The 12,860-nt window shown below is 32.4% G+C and overlaps 1 protein-coding gene across 2 annotated transcripts in view; it reads right to left on the bottom strand.

The window, feature by feature from the left end:
- The window catches only part of LOC145279920 (sterol carrier protein 2-like), a 137,129-nt gene that overhangs the window by 27,543 nt on the left and 96,726 nt on the right, over positions 1 to 12,860 (bottom strand). For both annotated transcript variants that reach the window (XM_080131487.1, XM_080131486.1), the window contains exons 11-12: positions 12,191 to 12,242; positions 9,076 to 9,171 (exon numbers count right to left, since the gene is read on the bottom strand). In XM_080131487.1, the coding sequence (XP_079987613.1) occupies positions 9,076 to 9,171; positions 12,191 to 12,242 (148 nt within the window). The remainder of the gene's footprint in view (positions 1 to 9,075; positions 9,172 to 12,190; positions 12,243 to 12,860) is intronic.

Below are 12,860 nucleotides of genomic sequence, written 5' to 3'. Positions count from 1 at the left end.
ACCAAGTGCAAAAGAGATTCAGACAATTGCACTTAAGGGAACAGCGAGGATACTAAAAAGAGCTCTCGGTTGGTTTCAATAAAAAAACGGGGCAATGCTGGCAGCTGGTTTGGCTGCCCCATACCCAGCATTACAATCTTCAAAGGAAGAAAAATAAAAAAAAAAAAAAAAAAAAAAACATATTTACACAGAACATACATACATACATATATTTACACAGACAGGTGAGATTTATGTTATAGATGACGCAAAATCCTGGGCTACTTTTTTTTTGGGGGGGGGGTTAAAGTTTTTTGACTTTATAACTTGGACTTGGGTTACTGATTAAAGATTTCATAACTGTTCTAAACAACTACATTGACCAGAAAAAGGAGGATCAGTTTACACTACATTTATATACGAAAATGCTTCTACAGGGTAGAATCTACACTGTACATTCGATAATAACTGGGTTCTTTGGATTTTTTTATGGTAGATAACCAATTTTTTTATTAGAGGTGGGACAGTTCATTCCAGTGAAAGGTAAATCTTGTGCAATTAATTCTTTTTTGGAGGAGGGGAGGTAGTGATTACATGTGGTTTCACAACATTGTCACTCGGACTTAGGGTTAGTGGTTACAGATTTCCTTTAGAACTGAACTTGCAATTCTTTTAATTGATGTCGAAATATTTAAATGAAGTCTTCCGGTTAGACTGATCTCCAACACTTACACCTACACCTCTCCCAAGCAATACCAGGGCATGGGGAGCTAGTAGTCAATAAATTTTTAAATATTAATTCAATATTTTAGTCAGATAGCCGCAAGAAAACATGTGCATGCATGTTATATAATTTGAAAAAAAAAAAAATGTCAAAACGTCCAATCACACCTTTCATGTTGGATTATTTAAGCAATATATAACGCAAATAAAAACAATTTTTTTTTAATTAAATTATTTCAAAATAATTTATAACAAACATTTCTGATCCTAAAAAAAAAACAATCTAATTAATTATTTCTGTATATAATGATAAAATTTCATTTATACGCAATACATTGCAGCACTTAAATAAAAAAATATCTTTTAAATAAAAACTTAAAATTACTTATATTGCTGAACAGCTATTTTCAGCTGATAACTAATCAAAGAAATATTAATAATAATAATAATAATAATAATAATATAATAGTCAAAAAGAATAAGTAAAATCTCACCAAATCCAGTTATTTACAAATAGTATGTTTAGCTGAAAAAGAAGTCCGACTGTCTCCTGATTTCAGACACGGTTAGCAAGTAGGACTAGACTGAAAATGAGATGACCTATTTATGCAACAAGACTTAAAAAAAGATAAAAATGTCACAAATATTATCGACACGTTGTGTGCACAGCTAATTATTTTAAACTTTATACAAACATGATTTCAGGTTGGGGTGGTAAAAACAGGTCATGTTTAGGGACAAAAAAAAAAAAATGACTCAATTAAAATCTCCTCGCATTCATCTCATTTAGGATTAAAGGTTAAGTAATACATAGTTTTAAGTGCTTTGATTTGTGTTTGCAATTTTAAGATACCAAGATTTTTTTTTTTTTTTTTTAAATCACTAGTGTTACTAGGCATAATATGCTTCCTGCAGTAGTATATATGATGAATGAACATGTACTACAATATTTTCCAAGGAGAATATAATGCCTGGGAGGATGGTCTCATGACAATAGAACAGATACTACACTATCTCATCTTTGAATTGAGGATTAAAAAATAATATGTTATTCTGAAAGAGTATAGTAAACTAAATTGAGTATTAACAACAGTTTCAGCTTCAGACAGGAAAGTAATATTGAGTTGGTAACAACATGTCTGACATTTTTTTGTGTGTAGGGGAAGAGTATTATTTTCATATTTTGGAATCTTTTTTTTAGTTAATTAAAGTTAATTTTTGTTTATTTGGAGATGATTCTTGGCCTTCGGGACAAGATCACAGTGTAATATGTTTCGGCCAATACTGCAATCAAAGACCATAAGCGGGGGCAACCCCACATATAAGACCATTGCTCTTGTAGCAATCAGGTATTGGTCAATGTAGGGGGAAACCCTTCATACCAATTGTCACTATCCAGCTCCCTCTCAGGGGAGCTGGTCTCCCTCCCCTTCACTCTCCACATTATAAAACGGCCTTGTGCTGAGTGGGGAAGCAAGTAAATACCTGGGACAAGATCACAGTGTAGTATCTGTTCAGATGCTGCACTTCACCTTTTATGTCCTCGTTCAATGGAGGAGAAATCCTCCTAGATTGAGACAATTTTTATTTTTGTTCCTATCCAGAGTGCCTCTTTTGGGGGAGCTGGATTTTTTTTATTAAACCCTTTAAATTAACATTAAAAAACGACAGGAAATTAGTTGCCAACCCAATAGTATGAGTTAAAATAGACAGATACTAAATGGTATTTTATTCTTTTATCGAGAAGGAGTAAGCCAAATTTTTTGAAAGTATAATTTTGTAAGATTTAATTTGAACACTTTAGAAAACTAACTAATGTTATATAATATTTTATTTAATGAAAAGTTGTTTTTTTCCTGCAGTGGCATTCACTCTAATCATAGTCTTCTTCTAAGTTGGATGCTACTGAAAGTTTTACCAGAAAAAAAAAAAAAAAAGAAAGATGTTACATATATATATATTTAACTGAATAATAATTATTCTTATATACATATACCTACAGACACTAGTGTTTCATGCTAACACAATCATCAGTGTAGGATGACAATTCCTGCCAGTCAGGAGATTCGAACCCACCTTTAATGCCATTTGCTAAGCCTTTACTGCCAGGCCATCAAACAATTGCTATAAAAATGAAGGGAATTAGTAACTAATAAGTGCTCACTTCAGGCGCAGACATTAGACAATCCATAGTTTATACTTCCTGGACAGTGTCCATCCTTAAGTATTCTTAAATGGGTTTGATAATTATAATTAAATAATAGTTATTCTTATATACCTACAGATACTAGTGTATATATATATATATATATATATATATATATATATATATATTTGTGTTGGGACGATTAATCGGAATCAGAAACTGAAAAATATGGAACTTTTCGAAGTATGGGAATCGTCTCAAAATCGGAAAAATGTCTGTCTTTTTTGTGATGCCCAAAACAATTTTTTTTGTTTTTGTTTGAAAATTTAATTTTCCACAACTTATATTAATGATGAAATGATAACTATTTATTAATTTTAAAATTCAAAGAACTATAGATCACACCCATAAGTGTATTTTTACATTTGCAAAAAAATATATTAGTGATCGGACGATTCCAATTTTTTCCCCTTATTCTGATACAATTACAGATTCTATTCTAAATTCCCAATTCCGATTCTTTCTAAATTTCTAAATATAGAGGGTTTTTTTTTTTTTTTGGTAAGGGGGGGGGTATTACATGGGTTTTGCGGTAATCATACCCGCCTACCAAAAAAAAAAAAAACCCTCTATATTTAGAAATTTAGAAAGAATCGGAATTGGGAATTGTATCAGAATTGGGAATTTAGAATAGAATCTGTAATTGTATCGGAATACGGGGAAAAAATTGGAATCGTCCGATCACTAATATATTTTTTTGCAAATGTAAAAGTGTCATGTTTCAGAATTTTTGAGATGAGAATTGATAATTTGGATTATTCGAACTACTATTCTCTTTTCAGATGTTATCACAAGGTTTTGGCTAATGTAACCTTCAACCTTGTCGAACTTGGCAATCTTTTTATCGAGCTTAAGAATCTGTACAGAATTTTGAACAGAATCCTTAATTTAATCCATGAGAGTAACATGCTCTCATTCCGTCATCCATAAGAAATTACTAAAGGCTTCTACTCAATCATGGCTGACAGAAAGAGAGAAACCTATTACTGTGGATTAAATAAAGGATTTCATTAAAAATTCTGTATATATTCTCAAGTTTGACAAGATACACCTGGATAAGGCTGGAGGTTACATCTGTTGACTTAAGATAAGGACAGTTGCTTGAATAATCCAAACATGAAAAACAGTCAGTTACAATTTCCGGGAAGCACAAGGTATGAACAGTTATATATATATATAAGTAGAAAAAGTCAAGATATTGTAGAATTAAGTTTACAATATTTTATTCAAAACAAGGAATACGAAATAAAGGTGAAAGGTTACTTATTCCATGGTGTTTCAAAGAAAGGCTCTTCTCTTCTCCTCAGAGGAAAAACGTTAGCAAAAAGTAAGCATAGATAAGTATCTATTTTTGATGGTTAGCTCAACTTTTGAAAACATTTGAGAAAAAAAAAGAATTAAAGAAAAGTGTATATATATATATATATATATATATATATATATATATATATATATATATTATACACACACACTGCCTCACAATTACATGCGCAACTATCCTTACAGGGAGTACCCATTGTCTTTTGAGACTGAACGGAGGTGTTTATATATACATACACACACACACACACACACATATATACATATACTAGCAAAAGTACCCGTCGTTGACTGGGTTCAAAAACAGCGTACAGAAAATGGACTCTGATTTATGAAAGTATGATAGGTTATGAAAAGGAAGGGTTGTAAAGAGATAGCTTCGAATTAGGGGGTATCAAAACCAAAGCAAAATATGATGAAAGTAAAAATAAAATAGATAAACCCCATAATTTATTATACCATACCTGTTCACACTGAAACACTTATCACAATATTCTGTGGATCTATATTAAAAAACCTTGTTAAACTTTGTGACATATTTCCATTCTATGGAGGTCAGGCACGAACGAACACCCCATAATTTTATTATACCCTATTTCTTCAAACTGAAACATAATTATCAAAGTATACTTATGCAGATAGATATGAAAAGTCTTTATTAAAATTTGTGCCGATTTCCATTCTATGGAGGCCAGGCGCGAACGCAGACCCCACAATTTTATTATACCATCCCTATTTAAGTTGAAACATACTTATCAAAGTATTATTATGTACATCTATATCAAAAACACTTGTAAACTTTTTTTTTAATTTTTTACTTTTTTATTTCCATACTTTGTGGACCAGGCGCGAACGCAGACCCCACAATTTTAATGAACCACTGTTCTGCAAGATCAAACATACCCATTCCTGTGTCTCGATACATCTTCTATCATTATATGTAATCAGTTTTTTAAAATAGTCAACCATATAGGAGCCCATTCGTGACCAGATACACACACACAGACATTCAGCTTTTTATATATATATATATATATATATATATATATATATATATATATATATATAGATAGAGAGAGAGAGAGAGAGAGAGAGAGAGAGGGAGGAACAAACCGAGTAATGTGTTCATCAACATTTCGTCTTCATTTCGAGACTTCCTCTGGATGAATCATCAGAATAAAGACGAAACGTTGATGAATACATCTCGGTTTGTTCCTTTTTATTTCTCTATTTTGTCGAAATACTATTTCAATTATTCTCATCATATATGTGTGTGTATAATTTCAAACCAAACCTTTTTATTTAATCCACTAGCATGCTTCTGTTCCATCGACCATAATTGGGTAGAAGTACAAGTCATGCTCTCTACCAATCCAAGTTATGACAACAGTACCATCAACAGGCAAATTCGAATGGCTCAACACTTGAGGGCACCGCTCAACAAAGTTTCTGGTGACAGTGATGGTCTTTGGTATGGTTTCAAGTGAGAACCACATCATGCCACCACACATCTTCAAAGTTAGCTTGAAAGTAAACACCACAGTGTACCTGGATGTACTGAAGAGTATGGTGATCCTCTGCTACAATCAGGTGGTCACTGGCAGATCCTGGGTGTGGCAGCAGGACTTTGCGCTGGCCTACAAGTCCAAAGAGACCCAGACTTGGCTTCAGAATGAGTGCTATGACTTGATACCCTTCTCTCACTGGCCACCCCTTTCTCCCCTGACCTGAATCCACTGGACTACTTGGTTTGGTTGGTTATTGAGGACATCACTAACATAACTTTCCAAAACACCTGCCTGATCGCCGCCATCCACCGTGTATTCATGAGCTCCTGCCGGCGCTTGTGGAAAAAGCATTTCCAGTTCCGGACTCATATCGAGGTGGTAATTGAGGCTGAAAGCGGCTATATTGAATAGATGTAAGGTATACTACATAATCAAGTTTCAATAAAAGTTTTAAAATGAAGCTGTAGTGTTGTTTTCTTTAGGGCGACAACTTTACCGTTCCACTCTGTATTATAAATGGTAAGCTCATCTATTATTTAGAACTAGCAGGGGTACCCAGTGTTGCTCAGTGTAATATAAATTTAAATACAAGTGAAATTATGTGTAATATCTTTATATTAAAATTTCTATCTCTCTCTCTCCAGCAATATCTTTGTTTCTCCTTTCCTCTTTTTACCATCTTTCTTTGTAAACCTTTCAGTACGTTTCGCCTAATTCATCCCGCTTTCTTGTTTTACTGAAACATGCAATTCAGATACTGAAGCAACCCTTTTCAAATGTAATATTGCATTCTCATATTTATTGTTTTATTTGTTTGAAATGAAATAGAAAAGATCATAACAATATATATAAAAGAAAGTAATTTTGAGATCATAAACTGCTTCAGCCATTACTGGGATTGACTCAATATACTCCTCTACCAAATAACTGTCAATTTTCGGTCTAGAGACTCGAGATTTGACATAAGGAGTATTGAGATTTGGAAAAATCTTTTTCAATCGGTTTTCAGCCAGAAATTTGATTTTGGTTCTAAACATTTGAAATTTTAAATGTAGATTACTTGGACATGGATCAAACTTTATAATTTGATTTGAGCCCCAAAAAATAAATGTTAAAGGGTCAAAATTGGGTTCAAAATTAAAAAAAAGTTTGACCTCTGCGGTCTCTACCAAATTACTCAGCCAATTTTTGGTCTAAACATATGAAATTTTACATAAAGCGTATTCAGAGATAGGTCAAGTTTTTTAATTGGTTTGGATTGAAAAGTGGAGCTGCTAAGGAGTCAAAGTTCAAAAGATTTGACCTTTGCAGTGTCTAACAAACTACTCAGCTAATTTTGGGTCTAAACATTTGAAATTTATGCATAACGGGTATCCAGACATGTGGCAAGCATTTTAATCAGTTTTGGGGCGAAAATTTGGCTGCCAAAAGGTCAAAGTTGAAATAGTTGACCTTTGCAGACTCTACCAAATTCTTCTGCCAACTTTGTATTTTGATTTGAGACCAAAAAAAAAATAAATGTTAAGGGGTCAAAATTGGGGTCAAAGTTTTAAAAAATTGACCTCTGTGGTCTCTATGAAATTACTCAGACAAGTTTTGGTCTAAACATTTGAAATCTTACATAAAGTGTATTCACACGTAGGGCAAGTTATGAATAGAACATAGGGCCGAGCAAAGCTGGGCTAACTGCTAGTATGAAATAAAGTAAGTAATGGGGGGAGGGGCTCAGTGTTGCCTGTGCGCGGGGGGCAAAAAAAAAAAATCAAAACAACTTTTCTTTCAATCAAAATAGCAGGGAGTGCCTGTGCAACCGAAAAAAAAAATGAACTGCAGTGGCCAGGCTCGAACATGAAATATGAAAGAAGGGAAGAAGACAAAAACTTATGGACAAACGATTTTGCCCACACGGCTGGAAGTGCTTATGATATCATGACATTGCAAAATAAAGATTTTAAACATAGTTTTAGTTTAATACACGTGAGTGACTTGCAAAAAAAGAGACGTGAAAAACGCCCCCTCACTTCCAAACGGTGGTCATAGACAAATGTGGAAAAAAATACTATGCAAATACTATATTATATTTAATATTTAGTCAGATTTTATGTTTATGGGGAAGTATCCTTATGCCAGGTTGTCATGACAAACTGCTGTACAGGGAGACCTTAGACATGTGAAAATAGTGTTTAGTAGGCATCCACGTTTTCTCCATGTAACAATATGAAAAATTATGCAAGATATCACATAAATTCCATATTGCATAGAAAAGAAATCTGCTTTTGTGTTTTTGATTGGCAAATGATTTAAATAGCTCATCAGTTAAATCAGCTAAAGCTTTTATGTAGTTATAATTCCAACACGGTAGTGGTTGAATATATGGTTAAGTGGTAGCTTTAGTCATTTAGAACTGCTTTAAAGCTTCACCACTCACTCATTTTTCAACCAAATTTCAAACAATTATTATAGTTTATAGATCACCTTCTCAGCTATATTGTGAAAATTTTTTTTCAATTTTCCTTCAGTAAAACAAAAGTTATGATGAATTTACTGCTGTTCAAAATCGTAAAAAAAACGTAAGGAGGTGAGCAACATATTTTATGACTCGTTTTCATAGCAACCACGTCACTTCAGCAACTACTGTTGCTACCAATTCACTGCTCTCACAAAAAGTGAAGTAACAAGTGAAACAAAGAGAATGAAAGGGAGATAATGGGGGGGGGTATTGAAAGCAGACGAGTGCCATACATCGTGATTACATATGTGTTTATGGGGGCAAAAAACAAGACTGAAATTAAACAATGAACAAGTGAATTTATTGGAAGCCTGGAAAAATCATGGATTACAATAGAAAAATGCGAGCATGAAAAGTAATATTGTTAAGCTTAAACAAGTGTTAAATATAAATGTGATTTTGGGAAATGTTATGTTCACCCACTCTTAAAAAAAAAAAAAAAAAAAAAGAGGGCAAAAACAAAAAAGAAAATTACTATGCTATATTTGATATTGCACTATTCAAAATTAAACAAAAATTACTATAAATAATGAGTTAATTCAATGAAATACTGAATGTTTGTATCGTGTCTAACAACCAATCAAACCTTAAACAGATAAGAAAAAAAAGATTATAAGTTTTTAAATAATGTATAGATATATATTATTCAAATACACATATCACATGCGCATAACACAGATAATAATTACATATTAATATACAAAATAAATTCAGGAGAACAGATCTTCAATCTCCAAAATAGAATTTATGTTGTTGGTGATAAAACAAAAAGAAAAATGAGAATTAATTTTGAACAAGTTTTTTCTTTCTTTTTCTTTTTTGTTGCTTACCTGGTTCACAAAGGCCAAGTGCTTCGTATGTGATAAGTTCATTAGCAGAAAAACAATCATGAAGTTCTATCACATCAATGTCTTGGGGATTAATACCTGTTGAATTTATAGAAAACATTTTTACATGTGAAAAATAATTGTGAAAGATAAAGAGACATTTTTCCTCTCTACCTCTCTAATATAAATAAAGAATAATAAAAATTAACATATATCAATTTTATAATAAAATTATTGTCTGCAAAAGTCAAGTACCATAGTTCAATCGTACTCTAAACAGAAACATTCATTTCAAATGCGCCATTGTCATATCAAAAAATCTACTGTTCATTTTATATGCCTGGCCTTTCTGCTTGTACGGTGATAATGGCTTGAATTTAAGTTTAAAATGAAAAAGTTAAGTATCATGGTTCAATTGTCCTTTAAACAGAAACTTCATTTCGAACATGTTCTTGTCATATCAAAGATCCTACAGTTGATTTTATATGCTGGACCTTTCTGCTTGTGTAGTAATAAAATTTCTCAAATGAACTTGTGATGTTAGGCTGTATCTGGTGTTAACTTTTGTCAAAATCACCTACTTCTTCTTTCATCAGGTTTTTCCGATTATCGATTATTATCGAAGACATTCTGATACAAAACCTATCCAAAAACACTGCCAGATACATAAAGAACATTTGTGTGAAATTTCATAAAAATCAGCCCAGCCGTTTCAGAGTCCATGGGAAACAAACTCATATACACAAAGTTTGTTTAATATACAATAGTGTGTATATATATATATATATATATATATATATATATATATATATATATATATATATATATATATATATATATAAAATAAGAATTACAGTTAAGTTTACCAAAATGATCCAAGATGGCAAAATTAAAGTAAAATATAAATATTAAAGAATTAATATTTATAAAGTAATCTCAACCAGATGTAACAGCTCAATAAAACCAAATAGGAGATAGAGCTTATAATAAGAATAATATATATATATATATATATATGCATACAGACCTCTGATTAAACATTTAAGACCACTTTAAAGTCTTTAAAAAGAATCCTTGTTTTAAGGATAGATTCTAAACTCCTCCCCTTTAAGGTTACAAATACTACAACTTAAAAGGTTAAGGGAAGAAAAGCTACATTCCAAACATTTAATTCAGAAATTTACATTTTTATAAAATGAACCATTTTACACTTGATCAAAATTATAAGACCAGGGGTATAAATTCTACAAAAGTGTACAAAAACTGTATGAAAATATTCAACAACCAAAATTTAATAAGGAGTTCTACCTCCACTGGTTTTGATGACTTCAAAAATTCTTTGGAGCATGCTAGAAATTTTCGTTTCCATTAAGGTGCAGGGGATGTTGCTCCTGCTTCTGAAGATTGCTTCACAAAGTTCATTTTTTGTTGTTTACCATTTCGATAAACATTCCTTATCATCCCTCTCCAAACATTTTCTATTGGGTTCAAGTCTGGTGAGCATGCAGGATGTCCCAAGAGATGGATGCCATTTTTTTATGCAAAAAGTTCAAGGTTTGTTGTGCAGTGTGGATTACAGCATTATCCTGTTGGAATAACCATCCATCCTCACACAAGCAATCGTCCTCCATCTTCAATGATGCTTTTTGTAGCATGCTAATATAACCAGCTGCTGCCTGACGACTCTGCACCACCTGAAGCTCTATCGTCCCTCTGTAAGAAAAGGCACCCCATATCATTAGGGACCCTCCACTACTACAATGTGTGGAGAAAATTTCAGCAGCAAGTTTTTGTTATGCCAATACTGGAAGCCATCAGGACCATCTAGATTGATTTTTTTCTTATCAGAAAACAGGACTTTCTTCTAAACCTTAAGCGGTCCACCTTGTGATGTGGAACCAGGTGAGGAATTTGTTTATACTTTTTATTTACTGTGCCTTTTTGTCATAAATGTTATCTGATGGTTACTGGACTACAATCAGCATCTGTGATTGCTTTAATTTAACTAGAAGAAAGTCCTCTGTCTTTCCCAACAACCCATCTTATTCTCCTACTCAATGCAGGAAAAATGGGGTGGGGGTGGGGGCTATTAGTGGATTTTGCTTTTCCATAATTCTCAGTGTTCTTAAAGTTGCAAATCACAGCTTTACTGTGATTTACTTTAGCTGCAATCGACCGCTGTGACAAACCTTGCCTATAGAAATCTAGAATTTGAGCATGCTCAACTTTGGTGGGTTTGCTTATTTTAGGCATAGTGACAGCTTTATGCAGTGATTGCTAATCTGTAACTGTACTAAAAAACAATTTATACTCCTGGTCTTATAATTTTGATGAAGTATAAAATGCCTCATTTTGTAAAAATAAATTTAAAGATAAATTTCTGAATTAAATGTTTGCAATGTAGCTTTTTTTTTTCATAACCTTTTAGGTTGTAGTATTGGTAACCTTAAGTGGGAGGAATTTAAAATCTATCCTAAAAAAAAGGATTCTTAAATTTTGGATCAGGAGTGTATATATATATATATATATATATATATATATATATATATATATATTTTTTTTTTTTTTTTTTTTCCAGCTTATCTTAAGTGCGGTTTACATTTTAGAAAGCAAATCAAATTGGTTGCCACTACTTTGTGAAGAGCACAGCTGATTGCAAGGTACCCACCACATGTTGATCCCACTACCTTATAATTATCAACATCACAAATCTACCCGTCTTAAATGAAAGCAGCTCATTAAAAGTGGACTGCCAAATCTACTCAGACAGATAGATTGGACGATGCAAATCGAGAGGACTAAGAACTACAACTCTGTTATTGTATTTATTTTTAATAAATTCAATCTTTTTTAAATTCATACATTTTTTTCTTAAATATTTTGGTAAGGCATTACTGTTATTTTTACACATTCTCACAACCATATGTAGTGTTATAACAATGACTTTCCCAACAGTGTTAGTTTAGCTCAATAAAACTTCGATTCTGCATTAGGTCAATCAAAAATTCTTGTGAATAATATTTATCACGATGCATTTGTAGATTATAGTAATTTACCACTAAGAAACCTTTAAATTGAGTTGAATAAAAATCTTATATCAAAATATAAATATACACACCAGTTTTTTTGTATAGTTTTTCACAAGCACTTTTAGTCATATCATAACCAACCTAAACAAGAAAAAAGAAAATATTCATTCAGATAGAAAATTGTCACAATTAAACTTTTTTAATTTATTTACTTATCATACTAGTAGAATCAGTCCCGGCGTTGCTTAGGAATGATTGATAAACTACGAAAAAAACAAGTAACAAGAAATTATTTTTTGCATTATGTTTTACACAAATATACAAACTGAACACAATAAAAATACTTGTTGTGATGCCTCTGTTCAGTCTCAAGAAACAAAGGATAACCCCTGTAGGGGCAGCTGCACATGTAATTGTGTGGCAAGAGTTGCACAATCTCCAAACTACACCTCTCCTGAATTGGCACTGCTTGAGTCCAGTGGCAAGGAGAAGTGCAGGACGACTGGAAACAGTGCTGAGATAAGTGAAGAGCACATACAGCACCTGGAAGTCCAAAATGGTCACCCATCTGATACTGGCCAGGCTCATCATTGCTTAACCAGTGATCTGACAGGAACTGGTATGTCAAATGTGATTATGCCATATTAATAAATAAATACTAAAATAATTTTATATGTAACAAAAAAGTTGTATTATTTGGACTACTGTTCTCATCAAGGATATTATTCTTGTAATGTCCACAAGGACCCGTGTCGCAAC

This window comes from Euprymna scolopes, chromosome 7 (genome assembly GCF_053919585.1).
Source record: "Euprymna scolopes isolate OS-2025 chromosome 7, ASM5391958v1, whole genome shotgun sequence".
Lineage (NCBI taxonomy): Eukaryota > Metazoa > Mollusca > Cephalopoda > Sepiida > Sepiolidae > Euprymna > Euprymna scolopes.
The sequence above is the reverse complement of the archived record's forward strand: the minus strand, read 5'-3'. Positions and strand labels throughout refer to the sequence as shown.